Source organism: Cornus florida, unplaced genomic scaffold (genome assembly GCF_030987335.1).
Source record: "Cornus florida cultivar Cherokee Brave unplaced genomic scaffold, ASM3098733v1 CherokeeBrave_3.0.0_Hap2_Chr01, whole genome shotgun sequence".
In the NCBI taxonomy this organism is placed as follows: domain Eukaryota; kingdom Viridiplantae; phylum Streptophyta; class Magnoliopsida; order Cornales; family Cornaceae; genus Cornus; species Cornus florida.
Genome location: NW_026775571.1, coordinates 4,796,192 through 4,817,113, shown reverse-complemented (window position 1 = coordinate 4,817,113; position 20,922 = coordinate 4,796,192). Strand labels below are relative to the sequence as shown.

Below are 20,922 nucleotides of genomic sequence, written 5' to 3'. Positions count from 1 at the left end.
TGTAGAAAGGATGGTTCTTTTATTATATTTAATCCGCCTTTATATATAACTTGCTAGCCAATGGGAAATCATAGCTTGTCCTAATACAACAAATTCAGTACAGAGAGAAATGGAAGGCCATAAGAAACACCAATCTTTCTAATATCTTAATACAGCTATATCTCTATAGTATTGGAAGTAAAGCACTATTTATTGTACCGAACTAAACAAACAAACAAAGTGATATTTCTTTCCAATTTCCTTTTTTTGGAAGACATGATGAGCAGGGCATGCTCAACATAATATCATCATTGTCCATGGTATTGCAATTGTTAGGCACGAGCAATTGTTCATCAGTCATACCAGTTGTGTCAAGGGAACAATCTGTCCTGTACCGTGAGAAGTTTTCTGGAATGTACTCATCATGGGCCTACTCATTTGCACAAGTAAGAGTAATCATAGACATACAGCTATATTACTCTCATTTTTTCCCTGCACAACTATATTACTCTGACTGGCTTCTATTTATGAAGGCTTCTCACGGCTTCCATAGAAATCATGACACTCATTCCTTTGTTGTTATAGGTGACCATTGAATTTCCTTACATATTAGTACAAGCAGTTCTATTTGTGATCATTACCTATCCTGCAATAGGGTTCTACTGGTCAGTGGACAAGGTAGTCCGGTACTTCTATGCAACATTTTGCACACTGCTCTACTACACTTACCTCGGAATGCTTGTTGTGTCACTAAGCCCAAATGCAAAGGTAGCTTCCATATTGGCAACAGCAAGCTACACCATTCTTAATCTATTCTCAGGATTCCTAATACCAGAACCGGTGAGTCAACTACTCTATTCCATATCTCTCCTGTGCTTATGCCTTATGGTTTAACAATATTAATTGATTATTTAGTTAATGAATGAGACATCAAATGACCGACAGCAACAGTCGTAAAAGCTACGTTCATCAGTAAGTACAGTTTCAACCGAGTTTTGTACAAGCTGTCCATTTTTTATTAAGGATAAAACCTTGAAGTGAAAAATAACTCAGCAGTTCTATTTAGTTGTTTTCATTTTATTTTTAATTCCTTTTTTTTCCTGCAAGTTGAGGGAGAATTGGAAAAGTCATCTAATCCTGATTATTTTGATTACAAGTGTAAAAACTAGTTAATTCAGTGGAACTCCGGAAAATTGGATCGCATAATAAAAAGAAAAAAGGGGCAATTTGGACAAACTTTTGGTTTTAGATTCAATAGAATTATTAAAAAATTAGTGAATAAAGACCACAACTGCAGAATGCTATGATAATATCATAATCATCTATCTGAAATTGATTTGTAAGAGTTTGCTAAATATTATATAAAAAATACTTATCAAAATATATATATATATATATATATATATATATATATATATATATATTATATAAAATATACTTCTTTATAGAGATTCATCAAGATTGATGGAGTAGATGGTAATATTATTCTGATATGCTGTCTTATTGCAGGCTCTTCCTAAGTGGTGGGTGTGGTGCTACTGGATTTCACCAACATCATGGTCCCTAAATGCTATCATTACATCACAATATGGGAACATAAGACAAGAAATAACAGCATTTGGAGAAAGAAAAGCAATCAATTCCTTCTTACAAGACTATTTTGGATATTACCAAGATAGATTAGGTGTTGTGACTGTCATTCTCACCATCTTCCCTCTTTTATTTGCTTCTCTTTTTGCATATTCTGTCGGGAAACTAAATTTTCAAAGGAGGTAAAAAAAGAAGAAAAAGAACAGAGAGATTGTCATTGTTGTCTAGTCATAAGAACTAATACAATGACCATTTGAAATATCTGTCTTGGGTTCCTTTAATATGGATAGAATTAAAATTGTACTCTTCATCAAGTGTGACATGAAGATTTATTTAGACAGCATCAATATCTGAAAAGAGAACATAAAATTAATAGAATTTTTGTGTCTTTAATCATTTTACATAAACAAATCAATACTATGGAACATTACTGCATAAACAAGAATGGTTATACATCAGAAGCAAATGGACAATTTTCCAGAGAAAAGAAACAAGCATTTTTTTTTTAATAACACATAGATGTCATGTAAAATGCATCAAATAGAAAAGGAATGCCATGCTTCATGAAGTAACAAGAAATGTTTCTATTGACACACTCATTTTAGTCACCTTGGATGTCATAAGTTGAGGATGCAGTCACAGTATTACTTAACAGTATCGGAAACCCAGGTCATGGATGTCTTAAAGTAGCTCGCGAACTTTACCCGCTAAACTTGAAACCATGAAACAAGCACATGTGTTCTTAAAGAGCTATTCCTACTCAGAATTCATTTTTCAGAAGAGGCTCTCAGTTGTTTTCCATTTTCATCTAAATTACATGTCTTTCTGTCACCCAAGTGGTTGCAAGACCATTATTGACAACCATCCAAAATAGTAATCCACCTAATCTCAGCTTCATGAGAGGATTTGCCTGGAAATTTTTCATGGAAGAGAACACAATTTAGGCCAAATGGGTTGGTGGTGCTATCATTGTAAGATAGACTGTGAGTTCCACCATTAAGCCCAGATAGTTTCCTTAAAAAGGCAGATACCTAACATGAACATTCCCATTACTTCCTGCAACCTATTAGTTACAGTTTTCCTTTTGTGCATAACAACAGTCCCATGGCACACAGCAAGTGCTTTCAATTGACATCCATTTAGAACATAGATGACATCATAACCAAAGTCAGATAAGTTGCCAAAAAAAAAATAAATAAAATAGAGGACTGAATATATATAATGCAACCTAACTTCCCATGCAAGTGTGCGACGACAAAAGAGACTAACTAGAGAGGCTGAGTGTTATTGATACTAGAAATCTTATGAGATCCAGGACCTCTAGGTGAAAGCTTAAGGTGGTTAATTACCTGCAAGCATTCTTGCACGCGATTTCTTAGGTACAAGATCATGCTTGGATTAACCAATACAAAAGATAATAAAAATTAAATGGACTACAAAGAATACAGTTGCCCTCAACACAAACTAGAGTTGAATGCAGATGCCTCATCAAGACAACTACCACCACAAAAAAAAATTAAACGTTCAAAACATAATCAAGAAGTTGGCATAGCAAAGAAAAAGATGTAGTTTTATTATAGATACCCAATACACGAACAATGTAAGTCAGCCATTAGAAGTTAGAACATGAACGCGCGTTTGTTTGTTTTTGTGTGTGTGCGAGAGAGAGAGAGAGAGAGAGAGAGAGAGAGAGAGAGAGAGGAGAGGAGTAAGAATTGGGAAGACTTTAGACATTTCCTGCTTCTGTTTTGCTCTACACATGACATGATTGCTTATGATGTACCAAGGTAGCTGTTACTTAAAAAAATAATAATGTACCAAGGTCAGCATTAAAACTTAAAATGATGACAGAAGCAGAGTTCGTGAATGGACACACATTAAATAATGAATGCAACAGCATAAATGCAAGCAGATCTGAACACCATGAAAATCCGAAGTCATGCATTCCTTCTTTGAACAAACATAGTAAAGTAAAAAACAGCAATAACAGTACAATTGGTATTTCACGGGAACAGATGACTCTTTCTAAAAAAAGAAAAACCCACAGGTCCAGAGAAAGGCAAACATCACCTTGATCAAAACATGAACACTGTATATACATGAAAGACGCTGAAATAGTTCACTTGGACAATTTGCTTATTCAAAGGAAACCTCAATGCTTCACATAATACACGGAAGCGTCTGTAATTGCAGTTATCCAACCCAGGAAGTGACAGCCCGGTGACCAGATCAATTAGTAACTACACTGATAAGCCCATTGTGGCATGCAGGACATCAGTTTAGCCATAAGTCCTATACAAAACTTGGACACTAATAGAAAGCAGTCACACCATTAGCCCTCAATTAGATATCAACTAAAGCCTCCATTTCTATTTCCTCATTACTTTTAGGACCATTAGCAGCCATCATCTGTTTCTCCTTCTCCAGATCGTAGACCTTGTCATTCATACCTTCCTTTCTATATGCCTCCACCATTATGGAGTAAGTTGTGGAATCTGGTGGGCATTGCTTATCTTTCATTCGCTTAAAAACTCTCTCCATCTCCATCAAATCCTCTGCCTTTGCACAAGCAGAAATAACTGCATTATAAAATGAGGTGTTCTCTGGTATCTCCAACTTCCCAGCAAACTGGACTGTACTGACCACCTTATGAAAAAGGCCTGCATTAGCATATCCTTTAATAAGGCAGCATAAGGTCTTGGTGTCTGCCTTCATACCCTCAGCACGCATCTGGTCAAATGTGTACTCCATATGCTTTGCATCGCCTGCATCCGAGAATGCCTCAATCACATTGTTGTAGGTTGAGGTTGTCCACGGAAATGAAAGCTTACGCATGTACTCCATTACTGATGACATCTTGTCGTACATCCTTTTCTTCCCATAAGCACCAATCAGAATATTAAAAGTGCGTGTTTCTGGCTCAATTCCAAAATTGCGGAATTTCTCATACCATCTCTCCATCATTTCAATCTGACCCTTGTTACCAAACAAGCTAAGAATAGTGTTCATAGTCCATACGTCAGGCTTACATGTGGTGCTCTCAAGCATTCTCAAGAGCACATTCTCCATCTGGTCAAATTTTCCAGCCTTTCCATAGCCGTTTAACACTATGTTTTGGGTGACAGTGTTTGGGGTTATTGATCGTTCAGACATTTGCTCATATAGGGACTCAACCAATTCAAATAGTGAACCATCAACACAAGCCTTGATCAGGATACTGTATGTAAAAACATCAGGCTGGCAGAGAGGTAAGGTCTTCATATGGTCAAGAATTGAGAATGCTCCATCAATTAGATTGCTACGACAATAAGCAGCTAGCAAGGCCGTATAAAGTTCTGAGGTGGGTTCTAACCCTTCTTCAATCATTGTGTCAAAAAGTAGACGGGCACGTTGGGGTTGGCCAGACTTCCCAAGAAGAACAAGGAGCTTCATGTAAGTCCCTTCTTTTGGTTGATAAAAAGGCTGCTCCTTGAGCATTTCAAATACCTGAAAATTCAAATGGAGCACTGTCATTCCAAGGGCCTAGCTCAAGTGACATCTCCTCCTCCTCCCACATGGGGTTGAGGGTTCAAGTCCCCACTGGGACAATAGTGGGTGTATTAGTGCATTGGGGGTTGTGAGTCTTACCTATCCAAAAAGAAAGTCTAAACCAAACTATATATCACACACACAAACCTATTAGTTTTTGTATAAATATTGAGGCAGCATTGGTTGTTTGATAAACTGAGACAAGACAGAAATGGAAAAACTAAAGGGAAAAACCTTATCAACAAGACAACGAAATAAACCCATTATGGTTTCAATTCAGCTATAAGCCTATAAGTTAACTTTTAAAAACTGTCTTTGCATAAGAATTTGCAAACACTATACATTTTGAGGGATGATATTAAACACAACAGAAACTTATATATGATAGCACTAATTCAAATATCATTCAATAAATAAAAAAGACTGAAGCTACGACAATACCGTCTTCAGCAATGCAAACAAGGTAATAGAATCAATCAATGGAAGCTCTATAAAATATGCATTGCTATGCAAATGTGCTACCAAACCTAGCAGAAAATTAAGAAATAATTGCATGTATAGTAAAGTTTCCAGAGAAGGGTAATTCAAATGCATACACATTTAGAGATATATATATATATATATATATATATATATATATATAGATTAAATTTTCAAGGGAATAGCTAGAAACAAAACACAAAAGGGTCATTCATGTACAATTGTACATGTATAAGCTTGCGAAGTAGAGATAAAACACAAAAGGGTAATTCATATAGATAGATATATAGAGAGTAACCTTATGAAGTAGAGATAGAACACAAAAAGGGTAATTCCTGAGCATACGTATACCTCAAGGGCTTCAAGCCATTGCTTTTTCTGAATGCGGTCCGACAGGGCTTCAGTGACAGTGTTGGCCCAAGCCCGGCCGTTGTTCTTGCGGTCCAACTTCTTCTTGATGTTCTTTATGGGGGTTCTCTTCGATCTTCCGCCAATTGAAGTTTCTGAAACTCCTGGGTATTCTCCTTCCTTCCAGTGCCTCCTCTTGGGCACCGAAGTCGTAGAAGAAGAAGTGGTGGGCGATGCAAATGCACAGTGAAAAATAACCCTAGAATTTGGGGGTTTGACTGTGGAGGAACTATTCTTGTCTTGAGAGGAAGATAGAGGAGAAAGGAGGAGGGAGGAGGAGAATGAGAGAGAAAACAATGCCGACGGCGACGTCATCACTGATTGCGCCTATTTTCCTTCCTTTCCAACGTTTGAAGAAAATGGAGTGGATGAAGAAGATTGGGACTTGGGAGCATCTACGTGGCCCATTTGGGGGCTATTACTTGGGGCGTGTTTGGGGGATGTTCCATATTGTTCTATGCCCTTTCCTACAGTGCAAATGAACACTATTGAGAACACCAACTTGTTTGGTATGGGCTGTATTGTGTCCAATAGTATTTGAACAATTTCTGTTTTTGGGCCAATTTCTGAAACAAAAAAATCATGTTCCAAAGTGTTCCCAAATTTCAGCCGGCCCACTATTCACTGTAGAAAGGAGAACAACAACCCAAAGTGCAGGAATTCTTAGAACACATATTTAAGAATTCTTAGAACAACAGCCTAATTGTGAACTTGCCTCCATCTCTATTCTCGTTCTCAACTGTGAACTTGCCCTAATTTCTGAAAAAACACTCTGACTTGCCCTCTCTCTCTCCAACTGCAAGCTACAAAATCTAAAAGAATCAGAAGTTCCATCTCTATTCTCGTTCTCAATTCTGAAGTTGCCCCCTCTCTCTCTACAATTGCAAACTACAAAATCTAGCAGATCTGTGAACTTGCCCCCCTCCTCTTTCAAGAACTATCTCAACTCTGCGTTTTCCGGCGAACCCCACCTCTGTGTTTTCCGGCGAACCCAAAGCTTCGGCGCGTAGATCTGTCACTCCAGCAAGCTCTTGTGCGCTCTCGTCTGCCGATTCCGACGAACCCCACGTCTGCGTTTTTTTAACTGAATTTTTGTTTGATCCAAATTCTCAAATCTCTTGCAATTTTTTCAAATCTCTTGCGTAGACCATGATTATCAAATTAACTCCTAATAAAACATGAAATGGAAATGGATATGGAAATGGAAAAGGAAAATGAACTGTGCATATCTCACTCTAAAATAACGAATTCTCTCTATTTTCGTAAAAACCCCATCCAGCTAATTTTTGTCCTCTTGCATACTTCAATGCACAAAAGACAATTATATATATATATATATATATATATATATATAATATGACTTATTAAATTATATATATTATCTTAAATTATATATATATATATAATATGACTTATTATTATATAATATAATATATAATAAAATTTCTTTTTCTATATATATATATATATATATATATATATATATATATATCAAAATAGCTTGAATCCTCATTTTTTATATTTGTCCATCTGAAATTTAAAAAATTTAAATTTAAATGGAGAAAGAAAATAATTGTGACTTATTATTAGATAATATAATATATGATTAAATTTGTTTTTCTATTTTTAGTAAAAAGGTACTGAAGAAGCAAATTTTTTATTTACAGGTTTTTATTGGTAATTTTTAAATTAAAAAAATCCAACACTCGTACTAATTTCATGCAATGAAATTTATTGGTAATATTTACAAGTTTTTATTGGTAATTTTTTAACAAAGGAAACCCAACAATTTTTTTTGGTAACTTATAGTTTTGGAATTTGTCACTTAAAAAATATATATATTTCATGATTTTTTTTTTTAGTGATTTTGGTTACACTTTTATTCTTCTAAACATGTTTTGTTCTCATATTTCTTAGAACAATATACATTACCAAACATGTTCTACCATGTTTTTGTTTCAAAATTCTCAGAACAAATATGGAACACCAAACATGTTTTGTTCTCGTTTCAGAACATCACACTACAAAACACTTGTTCTGTTCTAAGCTAGAGCAGTACACTACATCACACTACACTTCCCAAACGGGGCCTTAACCCCCTTTACCGCGGGCATAAAGTTACTACGTGCAATTGTCATAAAAAATCAAAGGGTAAATTACATTCAGGAGTTAGCTAAAAATTCAAACACCTATCCCTCAATTATTCAAAATATCATTTGCTTCCCCTAAAACAAACTTCCATTGATTAATTGATGATGTCAGCAATTTAAAATTGCCGAAAGCCCATTTTGCCCTCAAATATATATAAAGACCATTTTGCCCTTTTGTCCCCCATCTGTCACCCAACTTTACCGCGAATGTCATGCCCAAAATCCCATGACTCAAGTCGTGAAGAAATAAAATAAAAATAGATAATTAAATAATTAAATAGATAAATAATTAATTGAAGAAAAACTGATGTCATTCATATATACCCTTATTCAAAGGTGAATAATCATACAATAATATCCACGGATTTATAATGTTGTCCCTGCTATTTACCCTTCAACGACCCGAGTATACCATTCAAAAAATAATAATAATAATAATAATAATGTGCAAATATATTTAATTAACAACATACCTTAGACTATTTAAGTGAACCCATTTACATACATCATGCAATAATTGTTCAATCCCACCACATAAGTCATGGCCACCATGTTACAATCCATAAAGTGAGAAATAATGTTAAGGGATTATATGAGTAGAGATAAGAGAGGAATTTTCATAAGAACTCCTAAAGATAGATGGGTGAGTTCCTAAGTTATTTTCCCCCTCCAAAAGAATATTACAAGCATGTGTCATCAAATACATTATCTAAATACACCTTGAGTCAAAATACAAGTTGATGCTACCCGTGCGTGTGCACAAAAATGTTGTTACTTTAAAAAATACCAAGTGGGCATCACCTTTTAAAATTTATAAAAGCCAGTTAACACTAATACAATGAAGTATAGTGAGAAGGGATTGTCCCAAGAGATTGAACACATATTGGAATCAAATCGAACTTTAGTGCTAATGAGATTGTAAAGAGAGTTGGTTTGGTTTGTTTAAACTACAATTGAACTTAGAAACATACAATGTAATAAAACTAAAATGATTAGGGTGAAAGAGATAGGAGAGGAGTCTTAGGGTATAGTAATCACCACTAAGCTCATGCATTAAACCTCAAGTCTTCATCTAATTGGGGAAAATTATGTCGTAAACCAAATGTGACTACTAATTGCAATAATCAACATGACCATCAAATTTAAGTATGAATTGTCTACCTAACTACAAGCATAATTAAAGTGTAGTGCAATTCATCAAGTTTAAGTATAAACCATCAAATTAATCTTGATCTCAATCCTTTTATTCCATTTATTTTCTTTTATATTATTGAATTGTATCACAACACAACAAATCAAATCCTCTTTCTAAATTAAAATAGTATTAATTGAAGACTCAATAAACCACCACAATCCATGAGGTTCGACACCCTCAACATAGCCCTATCCTAAAAGGATTCGTTCTATTGTGAGTGGTATTTTATTATTGATAAATAAAAATACACATTAATTTTTGGCATTATTGCCGGGGACTATGTTACGGATTTGTTGAGTTCTAGATTAATTATAGTTTAATTTATAATTTTAGGACTTTTTGACATCTCACCTTATTTCTTTTTCTTTTCAAGTATAGGAATTAAGGAGAAAGGGCGACGAAGCTTAAGGAGAAGAAGTTACGGTTTTAGGACCTTTTATGATTTCTTTTCGATTTATTTCTTTGCTTGAAATTTTTTTTTTTTACTTGTTATCATTGAACTTAGCCTAAATTGTTATGAGAATTCTCTAAATTAGAAATGACTAATAATGGTGATAATCCAAATGGGGCACATGTGCCACAAACACTTGTTCCTCCACCACAACCACCATTGAGGGATCACTTCATTCCCACCTCATATACATCCCCTTTTTGCTTTCAATTTTCACAATCTGATGCAACCCACTTTGAGATCAAGCCAGCTATGATCCAAATGCTTCTAACTTTCCATGGGTTTGCTACTGAAAATCCCTATAAGCATATAGATGAATTTCTGGAATTGTGATCAACTACCAAGTTAACCACTTTTTTTTATGATGCTTTTAGGATGAGACTCTTCTAATTTTCTCTCAATGACAAAACTAGAACTTGGTTGCACTCCCTACCTCATAATTCCATAAGCACATGGGATAAGTTGCAACAAGAGTTCTTGAATAAATACTACACTGTGGGTAAAACCGCACAAATGAGAAGAGAGATCACAGCGTTCTCCCAAATCCCGAATGAACAACTTCATGATACTTGGGAGAGATACAATGATCTTCTGAGAAAGTGTACACATCATGATATTGCTAAATGGCATTTGGTGCAAATCTTCTATGATGGATTAGTTGATCCACAAAGGAACATGGTAGATGCTTCTAGTAATGGTGTTTTCCTGCATAAGAGCCCAAATGACGATTGGGAACTGTTTGAGGCCCTAAGTGAAAATTCTGTACAACATGCTTCTTCCTCTAGGTCTAGGTTTACACCTGGTATCCTTGAAGTTGAAAGTTTTTATGAAGCAGAAAGATTTAGAGAGCTTGCCACTCAAATGGAAGTGTTGAATTGAAAGTTTGGCAAAGTTTTGTCAGCTGTCAGTGCTCTTAGTTCTTTTCAGCACTCCTCTTTACCAAAGGAGGTGTGTTCTGTCTATACTAGTCCATCTCATTATGCTGCCAGTTGTCCTCTTATAGGTTAATCTTTTGAAAATCCACAAATGAAAACCAATGCTACATTCTCCAGTTTAGGCTACAATCTAAATCCCAATATTTTTAACCCTGGCTGGGAGATCATTCCAATATATCATGGCAGAATCAAAGCCAAGGCAAAACTATTCCCCAATCTCAGGGACAGTACCACAATTCGTCCAATCATTTATAAAGTAATTCTTTCAATCAATCTTCTATCTACTGTCCTCCTTAATTTAGGAACCAGGCTATTCTAGATCCTCCTCTTCTTAGGTACTGGTCTAAATTTGAAGAGAAGGTCTTGACTACACTTAGCAATTTTGATTCTACCACTCAATTGGTACATTCCCATTCCCAATCTATAGCCAAGATAGAGGTTCAAGTGGGGCAAATAACAAAAATGCTCTATCTCGTATAGAGAAAAGAACTTTGCCAAATCAGTCAATTGCAAATCCAGTCAGGCAAACTTACATGATTAATGAGACTAATCTTTCAAGTACTCGTCATAAGCAAATTAATGTCATCACCACTTAAGTAGTGGAAATATCATAGATAATCAAATTGAGGAACAAGAGGTAGAAAAAGAGAAGAGTAGGATTCACATTAATCCCATTCTTCCAATTCCACATCCCAGAGATGTTCCCTCACATCCTACTCCATCAAGCTCCAAAGGAATTGAAGGTGAAGTCACTTCTTCATCTGCTCCCAACCTTGAGATAACTTATGAGCCAATAGTGCCTTTTCCTCAACGTCTCATGGAACCTTCCTATTATGGTAAGTAAGGAGAGAAAATTTAAGAAATGATGGAGGTTTTTAAACAAGTTAAAATCAATATTCCTCTCCTTAAAGCCATTAAACAAATCCCATCCTATGCCAAATTTTTAAAAGACTTATGCACCTAAAAGAGAAAATCAAAAAGCCAAGTCTCTAAGAAAATCTATCTCAGTGAGAAAACCAGTGCAATCATTCAGCACAACACTCCTCCTAAGTTCAAAGATCCTGGTGCTCCTACCATTTCGTGCACCATTGGAAACACTGTGATAGACCGAGCACTTTTTGACTTAGGAGAGAGTGTTAATCTTCTTCCTTACTCGGTGTATGAGCAATTAGGCTTAGGAGAGCTTAAACCCACATCAGTTATGTTGCAACTTGTTAATCGATCTATGAAGCAACCACATGGGTTAATTGAAGATGTTCTTATTAAAGTGGACAAGTTTTATTTTTTGATTGACTTTCATATCCTGGATACAAAACTTATTCACGATCCCAATAGATATATTCTTGGTCGTCCATATTTAGCTACAGTGAATGCCAACATTAATTGTAGGACTGGGGCTATGGATATTTCTTTTGGGAATATGAAGCTCAAATTAAACATCTTCAATGCTACTCCATATTCCTTAGAGAAAGATGAGTGTTTCCTTCTTGATGTTATTGATGAGGATTCAGTCACAGTCTTTCCAATAAAAGATCCTCCTTCTCCTTTGATTTCAAGTTGTCCTCCTAGTTCTTCTTGTGAGTCTTCTCACAAACTTGAGCCTAAGCCACTCCCGAATAAGCTTAAGTATTCTTTCTTGGTTCTTGATGGAACTACACTGGTTTTTCCTATTTCAAATATCATAATCACCTTTAGGACTGGTATTGGGATAAGGGAGGTAGTTGAGTTGATAGATACAGGCTAGGGAGTGGTGTATCGTCGAGCTAGCGACGTTAAACTTAGCTTAGTGTTGAGCTATCGACATTAAACTTAACATTTGTAGGTTTGTAATTAAGTTTATTCGAGTATTTTTCTTTTCTTTTTAGTTTAGGTTAGTTTAGGTTTGTTTTGTTTAAAATAAAAAAAAAAAAAGATTGGTTTGTATATAATGATATATATCTATTTTACTCCATATACTTGATACTTTGATGTGTGCTTTGGAATACGATTATCTTGTAAGGACTAAGTTTGGGAGGTGAGGTGACGATTTTACCCTTCTGTGCTATAATTCATGATCTTTGCTGGTTCTACTTATTTGGTAATATCTTTCTAACTCTACATCTGTTTTCGCACATTGAGGACAATGTGCACCCTAAGTTTGGGGGTAAGGTAGTGTCCTTCAAAATATTTTTGTGATATGATATGCACAAGAGGATGCATTTTTACTGTTTTAAGCATGAGTTTGAATCTATTAATTGTTATGATGTCCATATATAGTCTGATATTAGTTTAAGATGGCTTGTATGTTGAATTCATGCCAAATAGGGATTTTTGAAAAAAATTTATATCAGTTGGTGGCTTGCGGTCCACTTTGTCAGGGTAGGTACAATTTGATGATTCTGTTTCCTAGAATAATTCACCTTGCACATGTTTACACTTACATACATTCTGTGAGGTATAAACTTGAAATCTTATTATGATTTGTGTTAAACTAAAATGAACAGGTGAATTTGATGATTTTGAGAACCAAGGTATAATAAACAAATATATATATTGAAAGAAATAAAATGGTATGTATGCAATGAAAAAAAAAAAAAAAAAAAAGGTTATTCACCAATGTGAAAGAAACAAATGAAAAGAGAGAAACAAAGGGTCAAGTTTGGGTTTATACCTAAATGGGCTTGAACGATTAAGTCCTTAGGGGTGTTTTAATACCTAATACCCTAAAACCATCTAGTTGGGGAGTCATTGGCTGAAAGTTCGTTACAAGAGTGATTTAGAAAGCTTAATAGACCTAAGCATTACACAATACCTTTTTTTTAAAAATGAGTGATGAATGGAATAAATGCATACCTATATAAAGTTAAGAAAAACACCTTACGGATTAGAATTTGAAAGGTCTACTTGTGAATTGAGGGATATCATGAGTCAGTTATAAGTATGGATAGGAAGCCATATGTTTAAAATTGTGAGTTCACTATTAAAAAGGATTTTGGGGATCAGGATTGTTAAATATGTGATTAAACTGACATATGGGGACCACAGCTGCTAACATGGTATTGAGAGTTTGACATTTTTCCTATTTAATATAGTTCTTTATACTTGTTATAGTTGACTGATTAATGCATAACTGGGATATTATGATATGAAAACAAGTCTGAATGAGCCTATTGTGTAAGTAAGGCATTGAGTTGAGATGTTTGTGGGTACCATCACTGGAAACCTTACGAGACTATAACTCATCCACTAGGGTAACCTAAGGGTTTAAAGGCTTGTTGCATAGGCTAAATGCAACCGTAATTCCCACGAAAGCGGGTTTTTAGTTCTATATTGCTAAGGGACTAGCAATATGTAAGTTTGGGGTGTGATGAGCGCTGAATATTGCATATTTGAACCCCTAAATATATGTATGTTAAGACCTTAAGTAATACTTTTATCCAGTGTTAGACTGATTTATGTTTACTTTGTGTTTACAGTTACTTTCCCAAAGATATGGTTAAAACTGGGACTTTAAGATGAAAAGATTGATATCGAAGCTTACAAAGTCGTTGCCAATCATCCGAAGCAAGCTAAGAGTCAAAATCGTGAAATTTGGAAGAATTTAATGCCAAGGCTCGAGCCTAAGTTCTAAGGCTCGAGCTCAGCAGAAAGAAACAAGAAATTCAACTAAGGCAGCAAAGCTTGAGCCTTGATCTCAAGAGCTCGAGCTCAACCTAAAGGTGCTCAAGCCTTTGCCTAAAAGCTCGAGCCCATCAGGCGTCAAAAATTTGAAGAGTTGTTTAAGAAAAGCCATGCTTCCAAGACCTCGTGCCAAGACTCAAAGGTTCGAGCACTGTTCCATAGAGCTCGAGCCCTGAGACAAAAAGCTCGAGCCCAAGAGCTAGGGCTTGAGCACCATCAAAAGGGATCAATCACTATTGGAGATGTAATGACCCGAGTTATATTCAACCCGGTGCATTAGCGGTGATCCGAACGTAAATCCAACAATGAATCGGAATGCGGATGCAAAAGGTAAAACAATGGTTTCTAGAGATACTACATGTCTATAAGACACCAACGTGACCTTCAATGAGGTCACGGAACCCATAGAAAACAAGTGCGGAAGCGCCGTTTCAAAAACGGATAAGAACAAACCTAGGGATAAAATGGTCATTTCGTACAGAAATGGATGCTACCAAGTATACCATTGGAAAGACAGTGAAAAATTAATAAAAAGGGACTCAAGAATGACTTGATTTGGAGTCCGGACGAAGAAGATATCAAGTCTTGAAGTTAAGGAAAGAAAACCCCTTTCCGGTTCAAACCAAATTCTAATACTACCTCACTAAAACTTGAATAACTTGAGTTACAAATGGAATATGAAGCTCTAATTGGTATCATTGGAAATCTGATTTCGACGCGGTCAGTTTAGACTCAAGAACGGACCAATTCGGAGTTAAAACGAGTGAGATATGGCCCATTGAAGAAAGATGTCTAGAGCAGGAACTGTTCCCGCGGGGGCCCGCCAAACACCGCAGATTTTGTCGGGCGCCCTCCAGAACACTGCGAGGGCCCACCAAACATGGCAGATTCTCGCGGGCATGCGCCAGAACACTGCGGGGGCCCGCCAAATGAGGCAGTGGGGTGGTCTGGAACCTCAAAAAATGCAGAAATAGTGTTTTTAGCAGAAAATTGAGGTTGGGGCGTGGTTTTTGAGGTCAAGATGACATTTTTGGGAAAAATATGAAAAAGAAACTCTCCCTAAAATCATATTTTCTACGTGAAGGAGTTGAGAACGAAATATATTTGTCAAGGTAAAATTTCCAAAATGCCCTTGCATCAGATTTGTAATTAAAATGTTGAAAAGTGTCCAAAGGAAGTGCATTTCATGAAATGGTGTGAATTGTGCCTAAGTGAGCATGCACGCAAACGTATTATATCTATTTAGACATGCGCCAATGGTTCACGGCCTCCGTAAACACTCAATGCAAAAAGTGACCCTCCAAACCTCCATTTCACAAGAATTTGTCTAAAAACATAAAATATGGAGACTAAGAGCATATGCAAAATTTGGAAAGGTGTTTGGCCCTTGGCCACACCTCGAATAAAGTAAATAGACCTCAAATGAAAACTCATAACCTAAAAATACCTCCCAATGCAAAAATGATACCTAAAAACCTTAGGTTTCTCTATTGTCCCCTTTAAAAGCAATTTTCCATGAATAATAAATAAAGGTGAATCTAAATATAAATTGGCTCTTGGCCACATATTACACATTCAAAATAAGTATCAAAAGGTGCACTTAATTGCACATTACATGACTTGAACAATAAACACAAGTGTTTGACATAGTAAGCAAAATGGAACAAGATATGCTAACATGTGCATATTCTAACATAGCAAAAAATACTCCAAGTAGTCTAGCAAGTCTAAGATTATTGTGCATCCCACATTATGGCTTCTTTACCTGAAAAACACCCAGTAACTTAGGGGTGAGTAAACAAGTTTACTCGTAGGGAATGCATGGGTTTATCTTTGTACCAAGTTTGCAATTCAATACAATTTAATTCATGCTATCAAAGTAACATTAGAACTGTCAACATAGCACAATGAGATGTGAATTCACAAAGTTAACAACTTGGAATTTAAATGTGAAATCAAGCCAAAGTGGATACTTAGATATTGCCTGGATTAAAACCGTACTCTTGAGATCACTTTAGGGCTATTAACCCATGGGTATCTCCCCCTAGTGCGCACTATAGTTGTAGAGGGACAATCCCCCGTACTAGAACCAAGTCCTAGCCTAGTCATGTTCTTGATAATATCCCAAGTTTCCAAAATCAACAAGTAGAGCAACTAGTCATGATATGTGATAAAACACAATAAGTTCCCTGGATTACATGACTAAATCATTAGTTTAACATGGTAGAAATTAAGTAGACCAACTAGGTAATTTCTCTAGATTTCAAGAATTGTCTAAATGATTCCAATTTAATATATGACATGGAGTAATGCATGGCCATGCTTTATATCAAGTCACAAATGAATTACAGGCATGGTATAATTAATTTGAATTTAAATCAACATAAATCAATTAATCCTCTAGATTTAAAAGCTCATTTAAATCATGCCAAATTAATACACAACAAGGATCAAGTCATGGTCATGCCATTTATCAAGTCTAAAGTGAATTTCATACAAGTTACCATTAGTCATTTATTTCTTATTTCAATACAAGACATGCATATAACTTGGATATCACTATAAGAACAATTAAATTACTTGGAAGATAAATGATAACATCCCCTACCTCACAAGAGGATTGTTCCTCTTGAATCCAAGGCAACCGAGCTTAAAAAGGAAAAACCAAACAAGGGTTTTGTAGAGGGGAGTGGGAGGAACCTAAAGTATTCTAAGTTCAAAGTTCTAAGGTGAGTGAAAGGGCACCAAAAATGAAGTCAAAGCTACTAGTCAAGCTTTTCTCCAATGGTGGCTTCCTTAGGGTTCTTGAGAGGAAAGTGATGAATGAATTAAAATATGTAAACCCTAAGCTAAATTGGTGGGCTTCTCCACTCACTAGGTACTCTTGCACTACCTCACACACACACATTAATGCGAGACTAAAGGTGAGTCCTACACTTGTCATGAATCCAAGTAAGCTTCCAAGATTAAATATTACCTCTACACTTATCAACTATCCATGCCAACAAGTGCACCAATCCTAGGACAACAAGTGGGTGAATCTCCACCCTCTATGTGTCATGAGATTAAGCCTCCAAGTGGTTCCACCACAAAATCAACAAATGGCACCATAGGAATGTGACACTTGTCACATTTTCCAGAAATTGTAAAAAGGTCCTTTTTGAAAATATCTTCCAAATTAATTTGCAAAATGGTCCCTAAGACGAAAAATAATTACTTTACTTAATTACCCAAAAACCCTTCAAGTTATGGATAATTACAAAAAATTTTGTTTTCATGGCTTTTACAAAGAAAGTAAGCATTTAATATGCATTTCTACAAAAATAAAAATGTAGATGTCATGGAATTTAAATATCATAGGCCGGAATCAAATCCGAGCACAAAAATGAGGTTATGCAAGTAAAAGTGAAAAACGAGAAGATGACGAAATAAGGAAAAGACGAAAAAAGAAAATTTCCGAAAAAAGGAAAGGAAGTAAAATGACTGGGTCGTTACAGGAGACAAAATCCAAAAATATTCTAAGTGTTGATGGAAAAGACGTTTCGAAAAATATTTTAAGAAATTTGGCTAAGTATAAAAGTGAAGCTCGAGCACCATTCCATAAAGCTCGAGCCATGTTCCAAAAAGCTCAAGCCCTGTTCCTAAAAGCTAGAGCCCTAATCCATAAAGCTCGAGTTTAACCTTTTAAGCTTAAGTTCTCTATGACATATTAGACTTTTTAGATGCGGGATTTGTCCTTATTAAGTCTTATTTCATCCAAGATGGGCCAAAAGACATTAGAAGACCTAAAAGCCCATCCAACCCTTATTAGAAGTTAATTCTTTTATAAAAGGAGGCACAAGGCCATAGATCATATATCATTTTTGCTAGTTATTATTCTCTCAATTAGTGGCGGCTAGTAGGATTTTGAAGAAGAAGATCCAAAGGAGTTTTTGGTGGTTCATGGAGATGGCTTCTACAACATCAACGAAGACATCTTTCCTCTCCATGAGTAGCTAAACTCCATCTTAGGCCATTGATGTAGCCCAAATCCGAATACTATGGTTTGATTGTTTTGTACTTTAGGAATTTAATATATTATGTATTTTAATTGCATGATTATGGACAATTGACTTAATTCAATTGGATTTTAATGATTAAATAGTATTTGAATGATTAATACATTGTCTTAGATTTAATTGCTCTTAAATTATACTCAACCCATTCTTATTGGATGGTATTTGGTGGAGGCCTATCGGATATAAGAATGGAGATCATGTAATGGTGTTCAAATATTTTCATGAATGAGTGTTTTCATAGTGTATACCTAAGGAAGACGAGTTATACTTCAAAATTAGTTAAAAGTAGGTAGGTAGATAATTCGTGCCAACCGAATATAGTTTATAGTTAATTGAAGTTTATGGAACATCTTTCTTTAAATCTGAATTAAACGAATGTTATTGAGTTTAATTCCATATAATACATAATTATTGAAATCCCAAGGTTGAATAGTTGACCATAGTATAAGGTTCGTGGTGAAGTCAATTCCTAAGTATTTCTTCTCTTGATCTCAATTCTTTTATTCCGTTTATTTTCTTTTATGTTCCTGAATTGCATCACAATTAAACAAATCAAATCATATTTCTAAATTAAAATAGTATAAATTGAAAACTTGATAAACTACCATAGTCCTTGAGGTTTGACACCCTTAACATAGCCCTATCCTAAAAGAATTCGTTCTATTACGAGTGGTAATTTATTATTGATAAATAAAAACACACATCAATGATCCTAAGGAATTTTTGGTGGTCTATACAGATGGATTCTACAACAACAATGAAGACATCATTCCCCTCTATGAATAGCTAAATTCAATCTTAGGGAATTAATGCAACCCTAGCCAAGTAGCATGGTTTGATTATTCTTAACTTCGGAAAATTTTCAAAATTATGTATATTGATTGCATGGTTGTGAGCAATTGACTTAGTTGTATTAAGCAATTGGGTTTTAATGATTGTAATATATTTTAATGAAATTAATCTCTTGTCTTAGAATTGATTATATTATAATTGTATTCAAACTTTTTTTATTGTGAGATATTGGCGGCTAAAGGTTTCTCTGTGAACCTGGTGCGTTTGTGATTGACACAAAATTGATCCGATAACAAATCCCAAATGCGAAAGCAAAAAAAAAGAGAAAGGGTCTCTAGAGGTGAATACCACCTCTAAGACACTAAAGTGACTTCCCAAGAAGTCACAGAACTCAAAAGAATACAACGTGGAAGCTAAGGTTTTAAAACGGACAAGTTATGCCTGTAGAGCTAAAATGGTCTTATAAAAAAAAAAAGTGTATACTTCTGTACATACCATTGGATAGAAAACAAAAAAATTAATAAACTTTGAGTTAAAAATCAGTTGATTTGGAGTTAGAAAGAAGAAGATATGAATTTTCGAAATTTAGAAAAATTTACCAAAAATGTGCCCAGTGAACAGTGAATTTGCTGCGATCATGTTTTTGTCGAAACGCACATTTTTCAGGGCTAAAACGGGACTTGTTGGAAAGAGTTTGTGAAGAAACCCCCCCTAAAAATGAGTTTTCTAATCAACCATGGTCCGAACCAAAAATAATTTGCAACCTAAAATGACCAAAATGCCCCTAAGATAAATCAGGTCAAGAGAATAAAAAACATGCTGAATTTTTACATATAGTTAATACATCAAAAGAGATTGGCCCTTGGCCTCATTATACATATGTCAAAGTAGAGTCAAAATAAGACACTTGAGTTTATATTACATGCCCAAAATGAAGCAAGTCATGCTTCTAAACAAGTTAAACTTTAATGACATCAAAGATAACAAAACATGCTAACACGTGTATGACAAAAAATATACAAAAATGTCCAAGTGAGCCAAGTCAAGCTATGGATGTTGAGCATTCAAAAACAATGTCTCTTTACCTAAAAAAAACCCAAATCAACTAGGGTGCGTAAACAAGTTACTCTGTAAGATAATGCGTATGCGTATAACCTAAAGTTTTAACGGTTTTGCAAGTGTAATATAAACGGTTACATGTTGTACATGCCACCTAACGTCTATGTTCAAGTGGAACTATGGGATCATCCTAAAGCTATCATAAGACATTTTAAACACAAACCACAATAATTAAAGCAATTAAACTACATTGGAATAGCTAATACAAAACAGCAAGTTACAACGTCTTAATGTTATCAACTTGGAACGAAAATGTGAAATCAAACAAATGGTGGATATAATTGAACATCTCGCCGGAATAAAACCAACGTGTTTGGTTAATTTTGGGTTACTAGCCCATGGGTAACCTCCTTAAGTACGCACTAAGTTTGGGGAGAACTCCTGCACTAGAGCCGTGCCCTAGCCTTGTCACAACAACGACGCCCCAAGAATCTAAAATCAACAAATTGTAAACAACTTACACTAAGTACACAATGCACTTAACCACTCACCATGCACAAACAAGTTAGAATACACACAAATCATGCCTTAAGTCCTCAACTACAATGACATTTACAACTTATAGTCTACAATGTGA

At 35.3% G+C, this 20,922-nt stretch overlaps 2 protein-coding genes across 6 annotated transcripts in view; one reads left to right on the top strand and one right to left on the bottom strand.

The window, feature by feature from the left end:
- The window catches only part of LOC132282358 (pleiotropic drug resistance protein 3-like), a 41,621-nt gene extending 39,787 nt beyond the window's left edge, over window positions 1-1,834 (top strand). For all 5 annotated transcript variants that reach the window (XM_059784334.1, XM_059784116.1, XM_059784047.1 and 2 more), the window contains exons 22-24: window positions 254-425; window positions 565-819; window positions 1,489-1,834. In XM_059784334.1, coding sequence (XP_059640317.1) covers window positions 254-425; window positions 565-819; window positions 1,489-1,755 — 694 coding nt within the window. In that variant the 3' untranslated portion in view covers window positions 1,756-1,834. The remainder of the gene's footprint in view (window positions 1-253; window positions 426-564; window positions 820-1,488) is intronic.
- A 1,650-nt stretch (window positions 1,835-3,484) lies between these two features.
- LOC132282652 (pentatricopeptide repeat-containing protein At3g06430, chloroplastic) lies at window positions 3,485-6,381 on the bottom strand. Its single transcript, XM_059784430.1, has 2 exons — window positions 5,929-6,381; window positions 3,485-5,055 (listed from the first exon to the last, which is right to left on the bottom strand). The coding sequence occupies exons 1-2, from the start codon at window positions 6,298-6,300 to the stop codon at window positions 3,913-3,915; spliced, it is 1,515 nt and encodes a 504-aa protein (XP_059640413.1). The 5' UTR covers window positions 6,301-6,381; the 3' UTR covers window positions 3,485-3,912.
- Between the last annotated feature and the right edge of the window lie 14,541 nt (window positions 6,382-20,922).

Bases quoted from the DNA above. Each gene is read 5' to 3' on its own strand.
- LOC132282652 (XM_059784430.1), bottom strand. From the start codon at position 6,300: ATGACGTCGCCGTCGGCATTGTTTTCTCTCTCATTCTCCTCCTCCCTC. The intron at 5,056-5,928 runs GTATACGTATGC...TTGAATTTTCAG, and splicing joins AATGGCTTGAAGCCCTTGAG to GTATTTGAAATGCTCAAGGA.